Below are 27898 nucleotides of genomic sequence, written 5' to 3'. Positions count from 1 at the left end.
GAAAAAATTAGAAAAAAAAATCATAATCAATTAAACACCATCAACAACAACATTCATCATCTTATCTTATAAACTCAGAAAATTAGCAACTTCAAAATCTTAAATAAAAATTAATTGGACTTTAATATCCCAGGTATGATTTTATTTTAATCCAACCGTCATCTTTCAAATGCAACAAAATAAACATGTGCATTAAATGGGCTTTTCACTGAGACACTGGCAATGGTGGCGGTTGATGTTTCCATTGATGAAGTACCACTCAACTTTTTCATTTTAGCAGCAGCTTCTTCCTCATAAGGAAAGCTTATATTTGAGAAGACACTAGCCTTCTATTTCCGATCTGCAGCAGCGGCTGGTTCCGCCGTCGTAGCTTGTGCCACCTTAGACCAGGATTTTGTCACTGGTTCTGATGATTTTCTGGATTTGGATTTGATCTCTGGTTCTGATGATTTCTTAGATGTGGATTTGGTGACTGTATCTGTTGATTTCTTTGATGAAGATTTTGTTCGGTGGTGATGACGACGGTGCTGGTGGCGTTCGTCCTCGTAGTCGCGATCCTGGTGACGGTCGTGGTGGTCATACTCACGATCTTTGTCATCGTGTTCAGGTTCAGAGTGGTGATCTGATTTTCTTTTGGCCGGATGCGGTGGTTCAACTTCACGGTGAGTTGAATCCGGGGACGGCCATTCTGAACGATGGCGGTGTTGATGATGATCACTTCCTGAAGAAGGCATAATTGATTTCTGCAACAAAATAGAAAAGCCCATTAAATTTTAAAAATGATAAAAAAAAATTATATGTGGATTGATTAGAAAATCCCATATAATGCAGCAAAATAGACATGGTTTATTATTCTTTCAAGTTGAAGAAAGAAATTGGAATGAAAGAATAAGAAATTGGATGTTTTGTTATTCTTTCTTCTATGTGATGAATGAATGAAAGAATAAGAAATTGGAATTTGAAAGAGAAAGGTTAATTATGTTATGTTTGTTTTGTTTTTTGTTTTTGAAAATTTTTTCTAGAGTTGTTCATCTGTTCATGAGTGTCATGATGAAGGTGATGTTGAACTATGAAGAAAATGGAGGAAGACGATGAAGAAAATGAAATTAAATTCGGTGTTGTTGGTTTACTGTCAGATAAAATAAACTTGCATAATTCAATGGTAGTATTCCCTTTAAAAAGATCAAACGATTTAAATTAAAAAATTTAATAAGATCTATGGTGGACCACTCTTAAGGTTGGTCCACCATATACATTTGGGGTTAAACTTAACCGACATGATTTATTTGGCAAACGGAGGAAAAAGTGAGGGACTAAAACGTGGGTTTTATTAATTATATGACCAAAATGAAAACTTGAAATTATTTAGGGGACCAATGGATCAAATAAGCCTTTTTTTATGTGATAAATCCACAAACCTTATCCTACACCTCACATGCACTTAATTACTCCTTTTATTTTTATTTATTAATGAAAATATAACTACATTTATCATGCCATCATCCCTAAAGTGGTGTGATTATCATTGCAAATCACCAAATCATTTCTGCAAACAAATTGTTAAATTATTTACATATCCAATGAGAGATAATGTGATATTATGATGCTAAGATAATATTTTGCTAACCTGCATATGTCTCGCCCCTCATGAAATGGATATTTACATGTCACTTTGAGCAAGGCAGTAATATGCCTGTCGTTTTAGTCTTGGAAACCTGCATCCCATATATGCTCTTAGCTTTTATTAACAGAAGCATGAAAGACCATAAAATATTGATTCCAGCATATGACACAAAAATCAATACATATTTATTTATATAATGAATATTTTTTTTTTGAAAGATAGAAGTTTTTTCTAACCTGATTAATCAAAGAAACTACACTTGTTGAGATAAAATGATATTTTTGGAGAGTAACCCAAAAAACACATTGTAGATGACAAAATAAATAAAAATTGATCCTTAACATGTTAGATCAGGCTTATATTTTGATCATCGATCTAGATGGGAGTAATCACATGTTGTAAATCACAACATAAATTGCAGATCAAAATATCACAACGACAAAGGAAATATGTAGGTGCAAAAAGTGAATTGTGATGAGAACTGAGTTGTAAATTTAAACCAAACTAAGAGTTGTAATTGGGTAGTTATATATGTTATGTACTCAAAGGATAAAAAAAAGTTTCATCCAGATTTGACAATAGAATTTCAGAACATGAATCTTTATCAGTAAAGGAAAAGTTGATTGCGGTTTAAAACACAAGAATAGAGTGGGTGTTGTATGTGTGTGTGTGTGTGCGTGTGTATGTATAGAGAGAGAGAGAGAGAGAGAGAGAGAGAGAGAGAGAGAAGTGGGTTATGAAAAATGGTTGGTGACTTGATATGATGCTGATATCAATCAATAAATTGATACTTCAAAAAGAGTCATATTAAATGGTAAGAATATGACTTTGTAACCTTAAGAGATAAAGATCAAATATCACCTAAATTTTTTGTAAAATTGTTTGACTTTATACAAAAAGAGTTCAAACTTCATATGAGGCAACTAAAAAATGGTTGTTAATGCCATTGTTTTTTTTTTTACAAAGTTAATGCCATTGATATTGTAGTAATTTTTCTTTCCACGATTTTTTAATTTAAAAAATAATCAATTGATAGAAACCATTAACTATTTCTAGATTTTGTAATTACACTTATATAATAATTAGAGTTTTTCTATATAAATTTATATTCTTAATTATTTATTATTTTAGTATTGTTGACTTGACTACATTAATTATTATAGGATTGTGTAATTATATTTTTAACAATTAAAATTCTTTACTATTTTATTATTTCAACTTTTTACTATTATAATATTTTCGAATAATTAATTTTTTTCAACCTAACTTCTTTTTAAATCAATATAGTATTGTTTGTGCATTTTTTTATTGATTTTTTTATTTTGATTGTAGAAAAAGTTTTTTTTTTACAAATGTAGAAAAATTATCTTTTTTTTTACAAGAGAAAAAGTACAAGTCTGGATAGAATCATAAAGACTTTGCAAATCACAGAGAAAACAAAAGGATAGAAATGCACTGTCTTATAACATTCAGATAAAACACTGGAAAACCACCCCTCAAAAAAACGGTGAACTAGAATTTAACAATCAATTGTTCAACATTTATTTCCCTACCAAAGAACACCACGTGCTCTTTTGACCCTCTATCTATATGGAAATACGTTCTTTTAACCCTCTGTCTTTAAGGAAATATGTTCGTTAGTCCCCCGTATCTTTACAAAATGTTGTGATTATGGCCCCGGTTTGGTACACGTGGTGTCCACTAAGCAGTTTTGCAACGTTTTGTAAAGTTAGGGGGTAAAATTGGTATTCTCTATTAGGGGACCAAAATCACAACTATTTAAAAGTTAAGGGGTTAAATATACATTTAAGCCTTTTTATTTTCAATTTAAAAAATACAAAAATTATTATCGATTTTTAAGGCTTTGATTATCACTTTTTTTTAAGGAGAATGTGGAGTCCATTTCTTTTTCTATCAAATTAAAAAAAAAATGATAAGTTGTATATGGGCTTACATTTAGGGGCAATATTTTCTTTCAAATAGTGCTTATCATTATGGATGGATAGTGTATTATAATATTGTTGACTAATTGGTAAATGATATGCAACATTTAACAAAGGAGTTTCGAGAATTCGTGCATGCAATTAATGAATAACATAGGAAACATACTTAGGTTTTAATGCAACATTGGTAATACACAAATACATTAATGTCATTGCATTGGTAAAGTATAATTTGTACTTAAGAGAGAAGTATAGGTCGTACACAATTACTGCATAACCAGCCATTAATGTGTAACTTTGAGAGAGAGAAAAAAAAACTTAGTTTCAATGAAACATTGGTGATCTATACTGACATTTAAGCGATGTTAATAAGTCGTGCACACATTAACTACACAACATTGAAAAATACATTAATTTTTTAAGGGAAATGCTAACCGGTGCCCCCGGGGTACTGGTTAAGAATACTAAAAAAGAAAGTTATATAGTATTTAATGCTTTGAAATTGTATAATTAATATACAACAAGTCAAAAAAGGTTTCCTTTTATGGCCATAAGTTACCTTTTTGGTTTCCTTAACCCGTGCCCCGGGGGCACCGGTTAGCAAGACCCTAATTTTAATGCAGTCTTAATAATAGAGAGATACATTAATGTCATTTCATTGATAATTGATAAATTAAGAGAAAGGTCTCACCTGCACATACAATTAATGCATAACATTGAAAAATTCGTAGACTTTTATGCAACCCTGATAACATGCACATATATAAATGTCATTGCATTGATAAATGACAAACAATATTTAAGAGAGATTTATACGGAATCAACACACTTATTTAATGTAATTTATGGTAGAGGACCAGTCACCTAAGCGATGAATAGAGATAAAATGATATTTTAGTGGGATTAGGATTTACAAACACGCATAGGTGTTTGAGCCTTAAAATTGTAGGGTTTGGGCCTTATCTGTAGGATCCAGAATAGCCCGTATAACAAAAAGGCCCTAAAAATTTTGTTTACTTTTTTATAAAAAAATGCTCTAGATATTTCTTGACTCGGTCAAAGCTGACATGTCGCGTTTTTGTTTGTTTTTTGCCACGGTGGATATTATTAAAATTAAAATGTTGCCAGCAATTATTATTGGAATTAAAATTAAAAGAAAATTACAAAAATGTGAGACTCCTTGCGTGACTCATTCCATTCCATAATAGAAACCCAAATCAAATTGGGATTAGGGTTAAGTCCTTACACCAAAACTCACTCTCATCTCAATCGAACTGATAAGGTTAACTAAAGAAGATGACAAAACGTTCTCCAAAGGGAAAATCGAAAGCAAAAATTAAGAAGACGGATGCGAAGGTGGGGGTTGCGAAGATTTCCGATTCGAAGAAGTTGTTGAGTGACGCAATGCAAGAAAGTAATGGAGGGAAGAGCATAATGGGTGATGGAACAAGGCTGAATTAGGGAGAGAACATGGGTACAGTGAAGATGCCTGACAAATTTCTCTCAAAGTAAGTTTTTTTAGGGTTTTGAAATAAATATAGTTGTTGGCACTGTTAAATGTTTTATTTATGTTTTAGGGTTATTTCTTTATTCTTTTTTGCTTGGTCTTTTAGGGTATCCGTGGACCACATGCTACAATTTAGATTCCACCACAAAGGTTACTTCACATGTGACCCTATAATTGAGTATAAAAGAGGTGAAGTGTATGAGTTGGAAGGTGGTTGGGACATAGATTAGATTACACTAATTGATTTTTATAAACTTGTCCAAAAGAGACTAGGTGTCTCAGTTGACTATAAACTTTGGTATAGATTTCCTGAGAAAGAGTTGGTGGATGGTCTTAAGTTGCTCAAGACTAATAAGGATGTCATTAGGTTCATTAATGAATTCACAGGGTTAGAGTATGCTGATATATACATAGAGAATACATCACCAGCTTATTAGATACCTGTTGAAGATCTAGAAGTGAATGGCGAGGCTGATGTTGAGTTAGATGAAGAAGTTGCATCTGATGATGATTATGAATGTTCTGATGAAGGATATGTTGGAGGGATAGATGAAGGACCTGTTGGAGGGATAGATGAAGAAGCTGCATCTGATAATGTTTCAATTGATGACAGTGATTATGATGAGGAATGGCAATGATCTAATGTTTTTCCTGATGAAACTGTGAATCCTATTGTTGAGAAGATTAACAATACTGCTAAAGTTTCAGGTATTACGGATGTTCCTCAAAGCTCAAAAAAACCTAATCCCACAACAATATCTGACTTTGAAGATGAAGATGATGATTCTTCAGATCTACATAGCCAGGTTTCAAGTGAATAGGAAGGTGGTAAGAAGATTTATCCAAAGTTCAAGTTAGATTATACTGGTGTTAGGTTTAACTTAACCTAAACTTTTAGCACTGCTGATTTATTTAAGGTTGTTGTTAAGGAGTATGCTTTGCACTACAGAAAAATATATATTTAAAGAAGAATGAAAGTAAAAGAATTGTTGTGATGTGTATGAAAGAATGTCCTTTCCATTTGAGGGCTAGTAAGTATTCAAGGAAAAACTATTGGCAAGTTGTGAGTTACAATGTTGCGCAGGAATGTTATAGTAATGGAAAAAATAGATTGTGCAAGACAAAGTTGGTTGATGCAAAGTTTGTAACAATCATGATGCATACACCTAATATGAAATTAAGTGCTTTGCAAGAGGAGTGCATAACTAGGTGGGGTGTTATGTTAGCAAATTTCAGGTTTATAGGGCTAAAGTGAATGCTTTGTAGATGATACAGGGTGCTTCTATTGAGCAGTACAAACATCTTAGGATTTATGCAGCTGAACTGCAGAGAAGTCATCCAAATAGTACAATGGTTATTAAGAGTAAGGTTGGAGTTGATGGACTTGCCTTTGAGAGAATGTATGTGTGCTTTTATGCTTGCAAAAGAGCTTTTGCCACTACTTGCAACCCTTTAATGGGTATGGATGGTTGTTTTTTTTTTGAAAGGTACTTTTGTAATTTTTTTGTTGAAATTGTACATTAATACTTACATACCTCTAATGTTTATTATGACAATGCGTATTCTAATATACATATTTTTTGAAAGGTACTTATGGAGGACAACTACTTTCAGTTGTGGGAATGGATGGCAACAACCAGATGATGATATAGCGTTTGCTATTGTTTATGCATAAACAAAAGAATCATGGGTCTGGTTCATTAATATCTTAATTGATTATTTAAACAGTATTCAGTATAGGAAATGGTATTTCGTATCAGATCAACAAAAGGTAATTTTACATGACTCTAGTTATGTTAAGTGACTGTGTTATGGGCATGTGTTATGTTGAGTGACTATTGAGGTAATTTATGACTATTGTTGAGTGACCTTTTTAGGGATTGGTTACTACAATTGTTGGTTTGTATGAAAATATTGAGCATAGGTTTTGTGTCAAACATCTATATGGAAACTGGAGAAAGAGGTACCCAGGTGATGACTTGAAGGAAGCATTTTCGTGTGCAGCCAGGGCAAATACAATGACTGAGTTCACTAAGGCAATGGACAAACCGAAGAAGATGAGTGAACATGGATGGAAAGAATTATCTAAGTATCCACATGGTATGTGGTCTAGGGCAGGTTATAGCACGCACACATATTGTGATTTACAAGTGAACACCATGTGTGAGGCATTCAATAGTGCAATTTTATAGTATATGGACAAACCAATTATTTCACAAGTTGAGGGACTGGAATTTTACATGACAAATAGGATTGTGAAGCTTAAAGATTACATGGTTAGGTATGAAGGTGATATATGTCCTATGATTGAAAAGAGATTGAATTTCCATAGAAAAGATGGTGATGGTTGGTCTCCAACTTGGTCTAGTGATAAGGACTATTCCATATTTGGAGTCTCTAATGGAACAGATGCAAATGTTGTTAACCTGAAGAAAAAAAAATGTGCTTGTAGGAAGTGGGAACTTACTGGTATACCATGTTGTCATGCAAATTCATGTATGTGGTTTAACAACCAAAATCCAAATGAGTATGTTGTGAATTGGTAAATGTTAGTAACATTTAATTGATAGCATTTAATTGATAGCTGATAACATTTTATGTCTACGTTAAATTATAGGATTGTGTAACATTTAATTGATAGATGATAGAATTATAACATTGCGCATTGGTACTTGTAGGAATACAACTTTTCTTCATACATATAACAATCTCATACTGCCTAACAATGGACCTAAGTTGTGGCCTATAATGGATTTTGAACCCCTTGTGTAACGCCCCAAAATTCTAATTAATAGTTATATATGTCTAATATGAATATCTTTATAATTGTGTGAATAATTTTTTGTTTTATGTGCATTTTCTTTGATGTGATAATTTCTATGTGTGTGCCTTAATATTTAATTTAAATTATCAGCACTATATTTATTTTTCTTAAGATAAGTTGGGAGTTCTACACAAAGTTCTAAGAATTTCCGATAAGCTTTAGCATATCTACTGGTTAATTTTTATTATAAAATTATGCTAAAATAAAACGAAACAAAAATAGAGAGAAATTAGAGATAAAGGAAAACGCTTGTTATTGTGACTTGTTCCCCACTTCTTAGCACTAACTCACGTTACAGGTTATTTATAGTAGCATCTAAACCTAATTCTTAATGCTTGTCCTTTATGTTAGTGCCGCAGCCTTGACTCATGCGGTTAGATAGATTTCTTGTACATATGAAACCTAAACTCTTCTCAAACCAATAGTTACCCCCTTAATCATTCAAAGTACGCCAATCTCTCTCCTTAATGTTTGATCAAATCACTATGTTTACTTGACTTGTTGATTCGACAAGGAAAGACTACAGTACCTTAGCGGTAATTTTATATTCGCTTTAAGTTGCGGCACTTTACCAATCCATCCAATTATCTCTGTTATTTTCAAATCGTGATATTTTTAGAAGAAAGGATTATGCTTCCTAGCCTACCTCACAAATTCTGTTGGTATTTAATTGACTTGGTGCTAGTTGGTGGTAATTGCATATCATGTTTGGCCTTCGGATAGTAGTACAACAATGATTGACGGAATGGAAATGCTGACTTGTTAAGCTGTTTGATGTTGCTACTTCAGTTAGATTCTTTAATATGCAAGAACTTCAATTCAGGTATGGGGTGAGAGAGAAGAGTTCGAGATCATGAGTGTAAATTAATTGGGATGAACGGGAAAGCCGTATTTCCCAAAGTTCATTCGGGACTCACCGCGACGGTTGTAGCCCTTTGAGAGAATAATTAATTAATGTGCAAATTTAGATGTGGGAGGTTAAAAGAAGAATTAGAAACATTATTAAGGTGTTGCTTGATTTAAACTATGTGAATATGTGGTATTTGAAGTCATGGATAAATTTGTGGGTGCTTATGCTTGATTTGCTGCAACTATTTAGATTGATGACTTATTTAATGATTGATATAGACGTGATGTTATGTATTAGAAGTTGGAATTGTAGTGGTGCCGTATGCCTAGTATAAATAATAGTTTATTTTTTTTAAGTGATTTTATAGAGATAATAATTGAAATTATTCTTACTATCTTTGAATGTGTTTGAAATAAGATTTATTCTCCTTATAGATGTGTCTTGGATACCATAGTGCTAAATGTATTATTTTAAGATGTGTAAATGAAATATATTATTTGACTATGTGATATTTGAAGATGTATATGATTTAAAGATGTGGTATGTAAAGATGTGATATTTAAGAAGTATAGTTGATGTATTATTTGACTAAGTGTAATTTGTGAATTATTTGATGATGCGAAATTGATGTGTTAATTGATGATGTATAACTGAAGTGCTATTTAATGATGTGTATTTGATAATGATGCTATTTAAAGATGTGTTATATAATGAAGTGCTATTTGGAAGATGTGTGATTTAAATATGTGTTATTTATGATGCTTATGTTGATGCGATGTTTAAGATGTTGATGTTTATCGTTTGATGATGTTGACCATTAATGTCATAAAGTTGTAAGTGTCGATCTAAGTTGCAAGAATTTAAGAAGTTGTCCATGATTATGAAGTTGTATAAGATGTTCACGTTGTTGTCTAAGTTGTAGGATGATTGAGTCCATTGCATACCCATTAAAGTTGGGGGCTTTAGGCCCGGCAGCCATTGTGCTCATTAAAGTTGGGGGCTTTAGGCCCGGCAGCCATTGTGCTCATTAAAGTTGGGGGCTTTAAGCCCGGCAGCCTTAGTGCTCACATGTTGAAGAGCCTAATTACGCTCATTTACGTTGTTGAATGGTACCACATGCATTTGCATATCAAGAAGTTTCACGATGATTTAAGTTGTTAAGTTGTTAAGAGTGCATTGTCAAGTTGAGTCGTGTTGTCGAGTCAAGTTGTTAAGTTGTGATGTTTTAACGAATTACTTTGTGATGTCTATTAATGTAATTGTGTGAGACGATGAAGGTGATTATTTGTTGATGTCCTTATGAAGATGGTTATTGGTGACTACATGTGTTGTGACTAGTTGGAATTGAATTGTGACATTGTGTTTGTGAAGTTTTTTTGGTTCTTAAGTAATGATATTTTCTACTAATATAGATTGAGATGATATAGTATATTCTTCAAGGTTCTGAATATTATGTTGTGATGTGAAACGACTTTGACTTAATTGCTTACGTGTTCTTCTCATTTTTTTTATACTATTACATGTTCTCGGAACTCACCCCTTCGTTGTTTTTGTTTGCTGGCTTGGCCCTGCGGTTGCGAAACCGTTGTTATATAGGTTATGAGTCTTGGAGTCAAGTGCATGCCTTTCGTGAGGACTTGTCTTGTGTCGTCGATTATTTTGGGGAAAAGCACCGCTCTGATAGTGACACGGGAAAAGGGATATGTTTACTTATTTAATTTTGTGCAAGAAAACCATTGTCTATGATGTAAAATGAAATATTTTCAAAAGAAAAAGATTCGATGTTATTATTACTATAATTTTTAATGAAGTGAAATATGAATTATGTTTGTTATGAGTCAATGTGATATCCTAAATTTTGTGGAAGAATTCCTATATCATTAGAGAAGTTTTTATTTGACACTTTCCGCTGCGAATAAAACTCTATTTTTAATTAAATAATAGCAATAATTATTCTTGGGATTTAGGGTGTCACACCTTGTCCCACCATATGTCAGAAGAGCACCTGGGAGACCTAAAAAACTGAGGAAAAAGAGTAATGATGAACCCAAATCCTCAACAAGGATGAAAAGAGAGCAAAATACTATGAGGTGCAGTAGGTGTGGTATCTTGGGTCACAACCTAAGAAGTTGTAAGGGGAAGACCGCAGCAGATAGGATGCTTGCAAAAGATGGAAATAAGGTAATGAACTAACTTTTTATTGTATGTTTATTTCAACATTGTTAAATGTATGGTGATCTGATTTTGTGCTTAATAAGATAACACATAAATGAAGCATCCTGGTGAGACATCTGGCACCAAAGCATGCACCAAACTGGCACCAAAGCTGCCACTAAATCTAGTACCAAATCAAGCACCAAAAGTGGCACTGGCACCAAAGCAAGCTCCAACTGTCCAACCTGTTTAATCTCAAACTACTCAACTTGTGCAATCAAATTTAACTAATGTTGTGAATGTTAGAACCCCCCCCCCCCCCCCCCCCCCCCCCCCCCCCCCCCCGATGCAAGTTGTGTCTGCAATTGCTCAATCACCAATGAGAACTGGTAAGAAGAGGAAAATGAACTCAACAATTTGTCAACAAGCCTTAGTAACCTAGGATATGCTTATGCTTATGTAATCAACCATTTTTTTTTTGTTGAATTTCAAAGCACATATGATGGTTAAGACTCCTTATTTTGTGTTGTGTTAAGTTGGTTGCAAAATGCTTATGCTGCAAGCACTTAATTTATTTTGTGTTAATATGGTTGTAATATACTTTAGCTGCAAGCCTTTAATTTATGGTGTCTTAATCTGATTGTAAAACAGTCATGTTGCAATCACTTATTTGGGAAGCACTTATTATGCAACCAACTTTATTACTCTATTATGAATTGTCTTTATAGTTCCAAGCACTTATTTGTGTTGTCTTTCAAAGATTCAGATTGCAACACATATATGATTTGGATTGAAAAACATAGTTAGGAATCAACACAGACAGATTTTCATTCATTTGTTGGTCTAATGTTATACAATACATAAATGAGTTGATATTACAACAAATACAATGAATCAACACGAGCTAAACCTCAAACTACTTGAATAATATCACAAGAAGACATAAAACAACAATAATCCCTAACACATACAATCATGTGACCATATTTTTTTCCCTCTTAATCAACTCATCATTATTCTTCAACATGGCCATAATAAGTTTTTTCTGCCTTTCTAGAAGTTAAGTATCATACCAGTTAAAAAATTTACATTTTCTTGAGTACCCATTGTATTTTTCACACTCGAAAAATCTTCTCCCATGATTATCATATGTCCATGAAGTTACCAATGGAGAATCAACTCCACTGTAGCATACAATGTTACCTTTCCAATTTCCAGACGAAGATGTAGCTCTATAATCACTGGCTCGAGCCATCAATCACGAAATAGTGAGAAAACGATTTGAATCGAGTGAAAACAGGAAAATCGAGTGAAAAGGAGGATGAATCCATAAGAATGGAGGAATCCGTGAAAAGGAGAAAAATCAATTGAATCTAGTGAAGGAGGATGAATGAAGATTTGTGTGTGAAGAAGAAAAATGATGTTTGAGAAGAAGAAGGATGAACCAGATTTATGAGTGAAGAAGGAGGATGCAGATTTGTGTGTGAAGAAGAATGATGAAGGAGAAATGGTTATGGAGTGGGAAGAGGGATTGATTTATGGGGAAGAATAAAAGAAGCGTTGTACAACGGTAACGTGGGGAGATATTTCTTATTTTTTTTTTATTCTAAAATTCACGTAGACAGTCTATGTGCCAAAAACAAAACAAAAAAGCGACATGTCAGCTTTGACGGAGTCAAAATCAAGGAGAGCGATGGAAAAAAAAATCCAGGTCATATATTTTTATTCCTAAAGTTTTTATTCCAAGAACAATAGTATCTTTAGTGTTTAACTATCCTTTTTGGGTTACTAACTAAGTCATTGGTTTTATACTAAAAGTAGTTACAAAGGCACAATGGGAGGTTTATGGTTTTGTAGAGAGAGAAGTATGAAGAGAGAAGAAAGAAGAAAGAGGCACGTGAAAGAAAAAGAGAGAAGAGGAAGTAAGAATAGTGAAAGAGAATGTTCTATGTGAAGTGTGGTGTATGTATAAGCTACTTTGGTTTGGATATCTTTACACTATATATATATATATAAAGAAAATAACTCCTTTTAGCTTTTTTGATCCAACTTTTACTCTTTTCAAAAATACCCTCAATTTTCAATACAAATAACACATGTAATATATCAAATAGATAAAATTAAATTTAAATATTAAAAAAATGTAACAAACATGATATGAATATATATATATATATATATATATATATATATATATATATATATATATATGTATGTATGTATGTATGTATGTATGTATGTATGTATGTATGTATGTATGTATGTATGTATGTTTTTTCTTTTATCTTTTCGCTGTTTTTTCTTTTCACCCCTTAAACAACATTTTCTAAAATAAAGATTGTTGTTGGTGTCATTAAAAAAATAATTTATATTTTTTTTTGTTCAATTGTTGGTGTGATCAAAATAGATAATCATGTTTATAGATAAATAGAGTCTTTTAGATGTTGAGGGTATGACCGTAAAGTCATAATGTAACACCACAAAAAATTTCATGTAATTAAAAGTATTCTTGATTTTTATGATTATAATGATGTTAAGATGCTAAAATATTATGTTAGCTATGAAGAAATAGATTTATGATGATTAATGACGTGTTTGGATGGTTATTATGATGAAGGGAAAAAGTAAATAAAATATTACAGAGGCGGAAGGTGTAGAATAGAACTTTTAATTAAGTGGGGGAGGGAGAAGTAAAAATAACAGAAAATAGAATGGAAGGAATAATAGTATGAGGTTAGCCCAAATATAAATAGAGAATTAACAATTAGAGTTGTCACTTTTGCTGAAACGTAGAAACAAGAGACGAAGAGAGAAGCAGAGGAGAAAATCCTAATTCATGAGGAGAGAGCCAAAAAGCTGTGACTTCGGAGATTCGAGGTAAGGGGGAGATTTCTTTCACTTTAGGGTATTTATTCTATGTTGGGGGTTGTTTGAACTCTTTAGATGTTAATGTTATTATGATGTGAATTACGATGAGAAAATAATGACGAAAGTATATGATGATGTTGAAAGATTAGAATTGAAGGAATTTAGTTTAGGGTTTCGAATTGAGTCTATAGCCTTAACAATAGTATACAATCAGGTAGTTTAATGGAAAATTAGTGTTGGAATGTTAGGTAACCTTATGGTGAAGTTTAGGGTTGAGTTCGGCGAGTTCTAGTTCGAAGATGGGTTTCGGGAAGGTCTCCTCAAGCAAAATCGCAGGAAAACTGCGATTTTTAGTATCTAACAACCACGCACGGTCGTGCCACTTGTAGGAACGGTCCGTGCTCACCATTCGACGTTTTTGGTTGTGTTAGGGGCGCACGGTTGTGCCCCCAAGGCGCACGGTCGTGCATCCTGTCTCGACTTAGAAAAATCATTTTTTTGACCAATTTCTGCTCCAAATCAAGCTCAGGTGTCTTCATGAAAGTTGTAGGTATGGATGTTAGATTTCTAATGGATTTATTTTGACTTCATAATGGTGTTTTAATCTTGAGTTATGATCAAAATACTACACATTTGTCAACACAGTCGTGCACCCTGTCTAGGCTTAGGTAAAACCAACTTTTCCACCACTTTCTTTTCCAAATTGGATTTAGGTGTCTTCATGAAAGTTGTAGGTATGGATGTTAGCTTGAAATAGGGTTTAGTTTCATCTCAATAAGACATCCACAACCTGAGTTATAATCAAAAAACTGCACATAGGTCATGCTGCGTTTTTCTTGAAAATTCAGCACAACCCTCGCAATGGACTCTAAAACATCTATGAGAGCATTAGCGAGTTTAAGCAAGATAGTGGTGTGCAAATTAAATTAAGGTTCCTTTATCTATGCATCTAAATATAGAATTGTGTTAAGTCATAAATAGAAGCGATAACCTCAAGGTATTAGTGAGTCTAAAACTTGAACCACTGATAGTGGCTTAAGTCAATATAAGATAGCAATGATAAAACTATATATGAAGATAGGATCTTAAACTTAATGAGCCTAAAAGTATAGATGAAAAACATTATGAGGAATTACGAATGGAGTGATAAAGATCTTAAGACTGAGAATGAAGAATAAGACATGTCTCCAGGGCAAAAAGACGTAGGAAATGGGGGATAAAACTAATGATGGGTGTGGGTTCTAAACATGATGTTGATTTGACAAACATGTAAACTATAATATGTAGATATGATTTTAACTGACGAATGAGATGTTAACGTTATAAGATGATGAAGTATGATGATAGTATAAATGTAGTATGACGATGATGAACGACGTAATAAAATATGCTTATGAATGACTTAAGGGGAAAGTAGAGTGAGTTGTAAGAGGGTTATTTAGGAACTAACAAAGCTGAAAACGATAGTAAATTATAGTAAGGAATAAATGCAGCGATGAGACTATTTGAAGAGTGTGAACTTAGGAAAGTTTTCAGATTGAAGAGGAAAGGAATCGAGGTAAACTGGTAAAGATATAGACACAACGAGGCGTAGGTGAACGAGTATTAGTGAGGAGTAGGTTAAATAAAGGGATGTGGTAAAAGATGTCATTCGCGGTAAGGATGATAATCAAGTTACTTATGATTAATGATATAAGATCATAACGATACAAATAGCGAGGACGAATCTAGAGAACTAATTACGATGTTGGGATCGTTAGGATGAAATGTAAACGGAGATAGGAAGTTATGTATGAACTAAATGAACGACGTGAGGGGTAGTAAAAGCGGTGAGTCAGGATATGAATCAAATAGAAGAGAGTAAGAGGAATGCGAAGAAAGATAAGGGATAAGATAAGAAAAGATGACTGTTTTAGGAATAGTTCATAAACAGGGGATAAAGATAATAGAAGAAACTTAGAATAAAGATTGAGTCTAATGATGTAAACTATATTTTAAAGGTACAAACTACGATGTTAGAAGACTAAGGTAATAGACGATAATAATGATGAAATTAATAACTAATGATAGGGTCTTACGACTTAATAAGTCTAGTCATATATAAGGAAGTTATTATGAGGGAATATGAAGGGGTAGTAAAAATTGTAAAGACCGAGGATGAAGGATAAGGCAGGTTAGTAGGAGTAAAGGGTGCAGATAATGTAATGTAAAGGAAACCAATGATGAGTGTAAGTCCTAAACATGACGTGAGTTTTAACAAGAAAATGAGTTAGATATAATTAGACGAACATGTGGTGTTAATTAATGATAAGGTGTCAATGATGATGTAAAACGACGTTATGATTGTTAAAATGACGAAAGATGAAAAATGACGAATGACTATGATGTAAAGATGATGTGTTGTTTATGTGTCTTTCTAATAACACAGCTCTGAACTAATGAACGACTTAATAATGTATGATACTTCATGCATCATATCATACTGCATAATGACGAATGACGAAATGTATGTTTCAGTAACACAGCTCTGAACTACATTATTATGATGATAGGATCCGGTACTGGCATGCATGTAGGTCTAGGAATGAAGTATGTCGCATATAGGTCATGTTACGTATACTGTGATATGTGCTAATGATGTGAATATGATATGTGTGTTAAAGGTGTGCATAAGATGTATGTGTTAATGATGTTTATGAAATAAATTGTATGAATATCTAGATGAATGATTAATGATGATATGATGAAGGATTGATGATGATGTGATGAAGGACCGATGAGGATATGATTATCTACTTTATTATTAATGTATCCCAATATATGTTACGATGTGAATTCTCACCCCTTTGTTGTTGTTTGTGTATTTTGGTGTCTGTACCCTTGGGGTACAGATACTCGGGACGAGGAGCTTTAGCTTTGCCGGACGCTTAGAAGGTGGCGACGGGGATATACTCATGTAGCTATTATTTGTGATATTAAGTAGTCGAATAAATATGTGCTCTGATATGTAACACTGGGGTTGGGTTAAACATTGAATGTCCTTGAATTATGAAGTTTAAGCACTATGATGCTTTATGTTATTTTTCGTAAATAATGTTAAAGACAAGATGTTTTATAATTATGATATTTTTATGTAGTATCTTCTGTTGTTGTATCTGATTCTTTATTATTTTTTTTAAGTGAAAGATGAATGAATGTGTGTGACATCCTTTTTCATTAAAACCATGATCATTATTATGTAAAATTATCGTCAGGGAATTAGGGTGTTACATAGTTGTTATCAAAGCAGGTCAGTCAACCCGACCAAGTTATTTAATTTTGCTAATTCCCTACAGACGACATGTGTCCAAACACAGTCAATGCTTGAATCCCTTTAATAAGGTATCTAACTACTGGTGGGTATATAAGGAAGGTTGGGATAAAGTAGCTGAGCGAGGTCTGCTCACTACAAGGTTACGATAAAGATAGATAAATAGATAGATAGATAGACAAGAACTATAATTGAAAATTGCTTATTTGTATAGTTACAAATAACTAATTCTACATATCAATCACAGTTTTATAATCGACACATTGTTTATCAAACACTTTAATCATAATTGATATTGAATATTGCATTAATGCGACAGAAACTATAGGGAATTCAAAGAATCATAATCGTCGTCTAACCTCTGAAACAAACTCTTTATTTTTCCTGCAAACTACTAATCGTATTGAACACACAATTAAAAAATGAAACCACAGATGTTGTCAATTTCGAGCCGCAACAAAGCAATCATAAAATTAATTTTTTTTGTTAAATAAATGTCTCTATGATGCATCAAAGTGGATTCTTTATCGCTTAAGATCATTGAGTCGGTCAGTTAAAATTTATAACACATTTGATATAAAAACTTGATGAGGATCAAAGTTTATTAATTTTTTTAATTGTAATTTAATAATATTTTATTATTTCTCTTTTAGCTTTTCATTATAGACAAGGGAAAAATCCGAGAAGAGAAATATTTTTTTAGCTTTTCATTATAGACAAGGGAAAAATCCAAGAAGAGAAACAATTGAGATGAATTATGAAGAGAAAAAAAATAGTTGTATAAATTGATGACAAATTTGATAAGTACACCAAACTATAGCAAGTCATAAAATAATAAGTTATCGTTTTCACATAGATTGTCATCAGCTAAGCAATTAAGTATACCTATTTTAAATAAGAGAGCAATTAAATTTAATAAAAAAATTCGATTTTATGATTGCTTTGTTGCGGCTCGAAATTGACAACATCTATTTTTTTTTTTTTAGGAATACAACATCTATTTAATTGTACCTAACAAACCATATAACTTTTTCTCTAAAAATACCATAAAGTAAGTAACTTTTACTTATAAAGTTGTTTTGTCAAAAAAAACTTCTAAATTCAATTTATTACATCGAGAGGATGAAAAATATGGTTAAGTTTGTTTATGCTTTGATAATGTTTCTTTTTCCGGTTCTTTCTGATTCCGCTTACCGTTGGCGTAAGTAATATCAAACCATTTTCAATCTTTCTTTTATTCCATATATACACACTATTTGATCGACTTTTACTAACAATCTTATATTGTTATTTTTCTTAAAAAAAATATCTTAAATTGTTATTTGACATCACAGTGATTTGCAAAGTAAATTCTGATTGTCCAAAATATTCATGTATGAAACCGACAAAACCGAAGTGTGTTGATTCATGGTGTATGTGCAACGGTAAGATATATAATTAAAATGAAAAATAATTATATGCTATTATTACGTAATAATATTTTTATTTATATTAAATTTTTCTCATAATTTCATTTAGGTGAGAGTCAGTCAGGGTAGAAATATCTCGGTTCATTCGTTAGGGAGCTACGCCCCGACCTGCTTAAAGTGAATAACTCGTTTAGTAAATACATTAAACTCATACATTTTAAAAAGTTCATTAATTTTTTTGTCAAAAAGAAAAAAGTTCATTAATTTAAAAAGTCAGGCTAAGATTTATAAAAAAGTTTAATAGGCTACCACACCGGTTCGTTCTTATATGTGAAATTACATTAAGTTCATTATCTATACTATATATAAAGAAAATAAACATTTTCAACTTTTTTGGACTGACTTTTTCTCTTTCAAAAAATGCCGCCAAGTTTGAATACAAATAAAACATATAACATATATATATATATATATATATATATATATATATATATATATATATATATATGTATATGTTTTTTTCTCTTTATCATGCAAAAAGTGTAACAAACTAGATGATTATATTTATACTTACTTTTTCATTATCTCAACTAGCTAAAAGATGGGCACTCACGTGCCCGTCTTTCCTCTCTCTTTATTGCGTTAATGTTTAAAAATTATGAAATTTTTATTTTGATTAAAACTAATAATATAAATGTTTGTTGCTTTCAAGTTCTAACAAACTAAACTAATCATGATTATCTATTTCAAAGACATCAATACTATAAAAAAAATATAATATAAATTCTTTTTTTTAATGACACCAAAAACAATCTTTTTTATAGAAAAAGTTGTTTAAGGGTATAATTGGAATAATGAAAAAATAAGTATAAATATACTCATCCAGTTTGTTACACTTTTTAAGTGATAAAGGAAAAAAATCAAACATATATTTTTTTTAAGGAATCAAACATATATTTATTCACATCGTATTTGTTACATTTGTTTTAATATTTAAATTTATTCTTATCTATTTGTTACATGTGTTATTTGTATTGAAAATTGAGGATATTTTTGGAAATGAAAAATCCAACCCAAAAGTGTTGAAAGGGGTGAAAAATCCAACCCAAAAGTGTTGAAAGGGGTAGTTTTCTTTATATAGTATAGATTAAGATTATACCTTAAACAACTTTTTCTATAATAAAGATCGTTGTTGGTGTCGTTAAAATAAAGAATTTAGAATTTTTTTGTTGTATTGTTGATGTCATTGAAATAAACAATCATGATTAGTTTGGGGTATGTTATAACTTGAAAACAACAAACATTTATATTTTTAGTTTTAATCCAAATTAAAATTTCATAGAAAACCACCGTAAATATTTTTTAAACTTCAGCGCAATAAAAAGAGTGGAAAGACGTTCACATGACCTCCTATTAATTACCATTTCAATACTTTTTTTTTGAGTAAATTACAATTTCATTACTTAAAAGGGAAACAATTTATTATTATTATTATTATTATTATTATTATTATTATTATTATTATTATTATTATTATTATTATTATTATTATTATTATTATTATTATTATTATTATTATTATTATTATTATTATTATTCTTTTTTCCTCCTTTTTCTTTCTTTTTTTATTTATTTTCATTGCCTTAGGTACGGTAGAGCCCCTCAAAACTATGTATTTTTCTTCTGGTTATTTATATTATGCTTTTGGCTTAGAAAAAATTAAATACTTTCCAAAAATATAAATTAAACCGTAGATTTTTAAATCATAATATTAGGTTCCTTTCTTTTATTTTATATTTTAAATATTATACCATTTATAATTTGTATGATTTTTTTTTTTTGTAACTATAAGTGTTTTTATACTAATATCTGTAATGGAAAATTGATATAGTTTTTGTCTGTAGATGAAAAGGCATTCGTCAATGAGGGGTGGCGGGGGTGGCTCTGAGGATGGGCGGGAAGGGCGGCAAACCAAGGCACCGTTATTTTAGGGGTACCAAAGTATGTTTGAGAAAAGTGAGTTCTCTAATAAGTTTGAATTCATTAGATATGGGTTGTGATGGGAATTGTGAGTAAGAAGTATTAGATTAAGAATGAGAAGTTAAGTCATTGTGGAAAAGAACTCACCTCTTGTTTGTTATTTATGTTTTAATTGAATATATTATGAACTATTACTAAGTTGTTAACGTTCCATTGCATGGACTGAAAATTTGATTAAAGTAGACGAGTTGCTATATACAAAAGAATTATAGTTAACGTCAAAAAAAAAAAAAATTATAGTTATTGGTAGTATTCATGTAACGCTTAGCTTAACCTATGAGTAAATGAAATTGGTGTTTTGTTAATAACATAATGTACATAAATAAATTTTTATTGGGAAGTAGCCCAATTTTCCATTTCCATTCCTTTACCTTTATTTTGTGCAATTCACGGTTTTTCCATGTTTGATATTAATTAGAAATTAATTTTTTAGATAGGGTGATGGTTCAGTGAAATTGGGAACTTAATTTTTGAAACATTTAGTATCCTAGATCTTCCTAGCCAATTCTCCAAATTCTCATAGTTTAAGCTTTCACCCTTAATCACACAAATTTTCAGCGAAGATTATCTATTTTTGCAACAATAAGGTATGTTTTCATTGAAAAAAAATTGGTATCTTGTCATTAACAACAATTTGACCTAATTAGGTGAAATTGATTCTTATTTAAAGAGGTTTTCTTAAAATGAAGTTATTCAAGAATTGGAACTATATAATGAAGTTTGTTTATATGCATTGAGTTCAAACATGCATAACAAAATTAATCTTTCTATATATCACCATATCTAATTTGTGGATAGTTTTTGAAATCAACTTGTAAATAATTAGAGTTCACATGCATGCATTGTCCAATAATATTTTGTGATTTGAAGTAGTTTGATGCATGATAGAACAGGTAGAAGGAGATTTAATTTGTTACCCTAATGATAACCTGTGTGCATAATCAAAACAAGCTACTAGAGGGAAGTGGGACTTAGAAGTTGTGTCCCAATCCATTTAAGTATTTCCTGCATTTAGCTAATTGATTGATTAGGATAGGAACTTAAGTTTTATTTAACTGGGTTAGTACAGTTTCCACTAACTGTGAGATTTTCCAATATGGTGTCTGAGATACCCTCTCAGATTTCGCACAATTTCTCTTATTTATTCGTCTACCTGACCATGCATGTTTTGGAAAGCTACTTCAGACTTTAGCTATCATCAGCTTAATTGTGAACGATTTGACAATCTTACAAAAAACAACCTTGAAACCCTATATTTTGTTATATGGTTGTAAACACATCATGCTATGTTCTAAACACAAAGGGTTAATCCATCACAAACGGTTGTAAAACACGGTTCATATGTCACATTCCTTTAATACTAGATGTCGTACTCACGGAGTATGGGACAAAGCTTACAGTAATCTAAGTTATTGCTAGGATGCATTATTCCCATGATGATGGATTAGTCCAATCCATGACAATGAGATTTTCCAACACAGAGAAGATCCAGAAGCTTAAGGTTATCATATAAAAAATTAACAAGTAACAAAATAGAGGTTATCATAAGATAAAGACCTTAAAACCCTATAACAAAATAAAGGCTATCATATTTTAGGGACACAACTTCTAATCTCAAATTTTTGTTCAATCTTATTCTTCAATTTTCTAGTGCATATTAGATTGTTTATGATCTCATTCTGAAGTACTTCTGGTCATTTTGAAGTCCTTATTAGCACTTGGTGTTGTTAAGATTCATGTTGCTTGGATATATGTGCATTTATAATCTCATGTTCTAAAGAACACTCAAAGAAACTAATAAAACTGGATTATTAGTAAGCAATGGTACTTAATAAGGGTTTTTTTTTAAGCAACGAAAATAGATATTAAATAAAAGAAAAAGGAAGTACAAAAGCAGAGGGAACATCAACCTGACCCAACAACCACATATCAGCCCAAATAGGGTAATACAACACCAATAACAAAAAGTGGTATATAATAGCTAACTAGACGAAAATCTAGAAAAATTACACATCAACACAACCCAGCAAGCCCAACGCGGGACCCGAAACTAGGATTGCAAAATAAAGTGATATGTAAAAAGCCGCAGTCATTGATGAACCAAAGTAACCAGTGACACGCTTGATTATAATGAAACCCAAGAACGGTGTATGAATCGACTGTAAACACAAAGATTCAAGAACCAATATCCCCTGCAACAAAAGCATCAGCTTTACTGACCCTTTCGAGTCCAAACCAAGCAAGAAATATCGTCATTAAACCCGATCTCAAGCTTTGAAACTGGACATATATAGAATCCGACTGCCAACACGATTGCAAATCCATCAGTCCACCAGCTACCATGACGAACCTCAAGAACAGCAAGTCTTGACGGCCAATTGAATTAAACATCCCAAATAAAGGCCACGATCTTTCGAGCTAACAATCCAAAGTGAAAATTTGTCCAAGACAACGAAGCAAAATCGGATAATCACAGAACCAAACCAACAGAACACCAAAACAAGACGGATCGTGAGTGGCCATCTATCCCATCCCCTACTCAAAACCAGCCCTGACGCGAACCACAAGGGAAACACAATTTTGAATCACATAACAGCGACGCCAAATCTGTTGAAACAAAGCTCAAACAAATCCGTTTTTAGGACACCCAAATGAAACTGACGGCGTAAATGCAATGCACCCACGCCGTTTTCACACTCTATGCCAACACCACAGAGAAGGGAACACAGTGAATCACAATGGCAGAGCAAAACACGCTAGAGTTCACCTATAAACCGTCCCAAAAGGTTCTACCATGATAAAACTTAAATAAACCCTTATATTTGTTACCAAAAGCAAGCTTAAATAATAATACTTAAATAAAACCTTCTATTATAATAAAACTTAAATAAATCCTTTTTAGCGCTATAACAAAGGGTTGCAAAACACGGTTTAAATCTTATAAACAAACACGATTATATTATAATAGATCTTATAATAAAGGATAGATCATCCCAAGGCCCCAAATACAAAGAAAGTTGAATCAGGATAAATCTTCTAAGTTATATGCTTACGGATGTCCCATAACTTGTAAAGGAAGGTTATTTAAGTGTGATTCCAATTCAAATTCACATTAAGGTGATATTCCCATTACAACACCTAATAAGGTGGTCATGGAGACGATATGGACAACTTGAGCTCCATATGGTTGATTGATGCAGACGATCAACTTCATAGACCATAGGGTTGTATTTATGTGAACCCTAAATGGTTGACTTTGTATTGACCCCAGATGGTTGGCTTTTTGTTGACAGCAGATGGACGAAAACAAGATAATTTTGCTACATATGGAAACAAAACATCAGAGTGTCAATTGTTCTCAACTATTCTCTCCGGTCACATTTATAAGCAAAAAACCACTTTTTAGGTTCATTGAATACTTAATGTATTTGGTATATATTATAGACCAAATACATTAGGTGAACCTAAAAAATGTTTTTTTTCTTATAAATGTGACCGGATGGAGTATATTTTTTGTCATCAAAACTCAAACTAAGAGGTTATTGATCTTCAAACCATTTGGTTTAATCCGTTAATGTACCTTGAAAGAGGTCATGAATTACCTTAGAAATTACCTCGCATTTTAGCTATGGATCTCTATAACATTAGGGCAAGTTGGAATTAGGAAGGTTCATGATTGTGATGAAATCTAATAATCCAAGGCTCTTTAATTATATTGCATATCCTCCAAAATCAATCAATCATCAAACTTCCCAAAATACTTAAAACCATTCTAGCTAAACACTTAAGAAAAATACCCTCTGATCCAATTATACCTAAGAAGATGGTTAGTCGGCTAAGATCCGTTGTGTGGAGGGATCGAGCTTTGATCCATCGGTCGTGAGTCAGGTTATGTTGAGTCGTACGTTGATAGTCCTTCTCCACCTGGGGGTGGTGTACGTGCATGCACTCCGACACCCAAGTCAGTGGAGGATTCAAGAATTATGCGGAAATAATATGGGTAAGAAGTGTCACGTCTGACCCAAGGCTAGGCCTGGGTATAAATAGTGGCCATGTAGGGTTTGGTTGGCATGCCTTATCCTTCCAGTTGTGTTTAGAGGTACATACGTGAGCAACTCCCATCCTCGGTGAGTAACTATTGGCATGTGTGGGTGTGAGCAAACCCTGGCCCAATGAACGACTCTCGACTCGTGCCACAATCTGGTGGATTCTAGGTCGTGTCCATCACATCTTTAAAAATGAAAAGAAAATAAAATTGGTAAGTTCCAAAAAATTAAAGAAAGTGAAAATGGTTAGTACTTGAAAGAAAAACAAAACAGACATGAGAAAATAAATATAAACTACGCTAAAAAGAGAAACATTACAATTAGTAACAACTAAAGAAAAATAACCTACCTAATAATATTTAAACTAGACCCCTAATAACGACTCAATAAGGACTTATTTTTTTGGTATTTTTGAATATTTAAAACGAAAAATTAAATGTGAAAATTTAAATGACAATTACGAATAAGTAATTTAAATTGCTTAGTCGAAAATATCAACATTAACTGGCAAGGACGCCAAAAACTTGATGATTAGATTTAGGCAACTGTACCAAATCATCTACCAAGTAATAAAGTGTAAGTAGAGTATCGTATCCACCAGGATTGTAGTTCCAACTAGGTAATTCACGTTACTTACTTGGGAACAAGAAAATAAAATGAAAACAATATATAAAAGATAAAGGGGGTTTTTCAATTTAGTTTGTTTGCATCGGAGAAAGAGTTTAGGAATTAACCTGGTTTTTGTTTGCAGAATGTTAGCGGCGGTTAGAAATCCTCTCTATTCATTTGTTGGAATGACTTAACAGTCAAATCTTATTCAAATTTTAGCGTTTTCTATCTAAATGATGAGTTCGTGGGGTTTTACTACCTACCAGCTGTCAAGTTGCACCTCCCGATCACATGGGTACGTACGTGTAGGGTCGTACTCTCTTAGAGTTTTGGGTTCATTTCCCTCCAGCTTCCAGTTGCAACCTTCCACCGAAGTTTCTACGGGTTTCAGTGTTTAGGATTTTCAGTCCTATAGGTAGATACAATTACGCGCATAGAGGTACGTGTATGTTCTTACTTTCTCATAGGTATTTGAAACAATAACATATATTAGGGTTCCTAAATTCTTAGTGTTCTAAAGGTGCCCTCGTCTATTTAATCTTTGAATGACATCAGCACACTCTCCCTCTTGGTAGTTCTATAAACCAGCAGCCCTATCTCGTGTACCTTACAAGGATGAAAGGAGAATGAAGTTAATAAGCTGAGTTAAGTCATGAAGTCACTGTGTTTCGCTAATTATTGTACTCTTTATTATAGTTACTTCTTGATTCAGGTAGGTTTGCAACAATATTAGGTGTGTCACCTTCCTAAGTATTGTTATCTTAGGGTGGTTCACTTTAGAGAAGATGATAGACAATTTAGGCAAGTGCACCAATTACTATCGAAGTAATAAAATAAGATCGTTCCCACAAGGACTTTGTTAATCTCAATAATTCAATGGCGTATTATTTAGGATGTATAAAAGTTATTTTGTTTTGCCCTAGGCAGTTGATTGATTTGTTTGCATAAAAGTAATAAGCGAAAAGTAAAGATTGGTTTTAAAGAATAAGAGAGAGATGAGATCAGGTCTTTCGAATCATCTATGTTCCCCTAATTGGTATACTGCACTTATTCTTATGAATGATTTTCTAGTTCCACGATAGTTAACAAAATAGCCCTAATCAATCCCTTGACTTAGGACCCTCTTCTCAAACTACAGCCCCTAATCCCTTAGGTGGTCTAATAATCTTTGAAGGTTTTACGAACGTTAACTTATTATCATAAATAAACGATTATCCATTCCTAGACTAACCATGTTTATTTGAACAATTCAATTAGGTCTAAGTAGAAAGTTATGGTCAGTAGTCATTCATTCTCTCTAAATCATGTTTATATTTGATCAGGATATAAAAACATTAAGAACAATTGAATTGAATAAAAACTAGGTTGTCATTCACAATAAATAGAGTTTCACAGCAACATGGTTCAATTAGGGTTACAAAGAATCATCTCATACCTAATCTCTAAGAGATTTAGCTACTCATAATTGAGTTTACAAATAGCATAATCAATGAAAGAATTAAAACATACATAAACTGGTAAAGAATGGAGGAAATCGCCCCGTTCTTCAGTCTCTAGCTCTGCAAATCGCACTTTCTCTCTCCAAAATTTGCAATCCTTGTTTCCAGACTAAACTTCAGAATAAATAGGCTCAGAATTTCACCTAATCGTGTTACATTTTTAGTAAATCGTGACACATTTTTCCTTGTGTAACAAACCACAAAATTTAGGATTTCCAAAATCGTGTTACATTTTGGTCATCGTGACACGTTTTGCCCACTGTCGAATGCATGTTTTTGGCCTTGTGGAATCGTGTCACGTTTTGTCTAAATTGTGACACGTTTTATCTCTTGTCATTTTCTTTAGTTTTTATGCTATTCTTGTTGCTTAAGTTGCCTTGTGAACTCCAAAATGTGATAAAATTACATATTTACGTAATGACGAGATGTCATCACAACCCCAAACTTGAACCATTCCTTGTCCTCAAGGAATTCACTTGCAAAATTGACAATCGACAGTAAAATAACAATTACCTGATCAAGCGATAGTACCCAAAAGTTCAACTCATTACTAGCTAAAGATGAGCCAGTTTGACTTGTTGGCATCCACCAATTCACAACTCCACGCAACAAAATGAATAGGGTTCACAAACAATCGACATGCAAATCTACATATTACCATATGCTTGAAAAGTTTCTAAACGTCAATCAAAATCAATGTCAATGCACACTTTGAGGTCTTTAAGGGTTATAACGGGGCTTAGGAGAAGTTGGGATCATATTTGGATAAGTAGGCTACACAAAATCTTGAGTTAGGCATCCCTACGGAAATTAAAGCACAAATTTAATCCATCATTCACCTTTGGAACAACAATTCTTGTAAGGGTACTAGAGATTCTTTGTAACAATTGGGAGAATCGAGTATGAAGTTACTCGGATTTTAAATGTTTTGTCCCTTTTTCATTCTATTTTTCTCTTTTTTTTTTTTTGAATACACCCTTTTTTTTAACAACCTAAACAAAGGCCAGAATCTCCAATTCCAAATACACAGAGTCTTCATCACCTGCTCAACCTAATTCTGATATTAACACTTCAGTATCAGAAGCACAAACTCATGTTGTACAACCAATCGGTGTAGCTTTATCCATTGTCTCATCAGAAGCTATAACTGACCCTCTACCCTCTCATGAACTTACTATAGAACCTAGTATTACAGTCACATCAAATTCTGATGTT

At 32.4% G+C, this 27898-nt stretch overlaps 1 protein-coding gene, 2 long non-coding RNA genes and 1 pseudogene across 4 annotated transcripts; 3 read left to right on the top strand and 1 right to left on the bottom strand.

The window, feature by feature from the left end:
• Window positions 1-30: 30 nt before the first annotated feature.
• Window positions 31-2468, bottom strand: LOC146938258 (uncharacterized). Of its 2 annotated transcripts, XM_085757831.1 has the most exons (3): window positions 1861-2468; window positions 1628-1715; window positions 31-743 (listed from the first exon to the last, which is right to left on the bottom strand). In XM_085757831.1, exons 2-3 carry the CDS (start codon window positions 1631-1633, stop codon window positions 330-332), a joined length of 420 nt encoding a protein of 139 aa, XP_085613957.1. In that variant the 5' UTR covers window positions 1634-1715; window positions 1861-2468; the 3' UTR covers window positions 31-329. The 2 variants fall into 2 exon arrangements, with proteins under 2 accessions (XP_085613957.1, XP_085613958.1); XM_085757832.1 differs by lacking the exon at window positions 1861-2468 and having other exon boundaries at window positions 1628-1768.
• Window positions 2469-4863: 2395 nt separating this feature from the next.
• LOC146938257 (uncharacterized) lies at window positions 4864-11155 on the top strand (annotated as a pseudogene).
• A 2347-nt stretch (window positions 11156-13502) lies between these two features.
• Window positions 13503-16909, top strand: LOC146938256 (uncharacterized). Its single transcript, XR_015031224.1, has 2 exons — window positions 13503-13779; window positions 16662-16909. It is a non-coding gene; the product is annotated as an uncharacterized LOC146938256 (long non-coding RNA).
• A 982-nt stretch (window positions 16910-17891) lies between these two features.
• Window positions 17892-20675, top strand: LOC146938255 (uncharacterized). Its single transcript, XR_015031223.1, has 3 exons — window positions 17892-18281; window positions 18415-18504; window positions 20394-20675. It is a non-coding gene; the product is annotated as an uncharacterized LOC146938255 (long non-coding RNA).
• Window positions 20676-27898: the final 7223 nt, after the last annotated feature.

Source organism: Medicago sativa, chromosome 3 (genome assembly GCF_051527215.1).
Source record: "Medicago sativa cultivar Bolivia chromosome 3, Bolivia_mono, whole genome shotgun sequence".
In the NCBI taxonomy this organism is placed as follows: Eukaryota; Viridiplantae; Streptophyta; class Magnoliopsida; order Fabales; family Fabaceae; genus Medicago; species Medicago sativa.
This window is presented reverse-complemented; position numbering and strand designations above follow the sequence as displayed.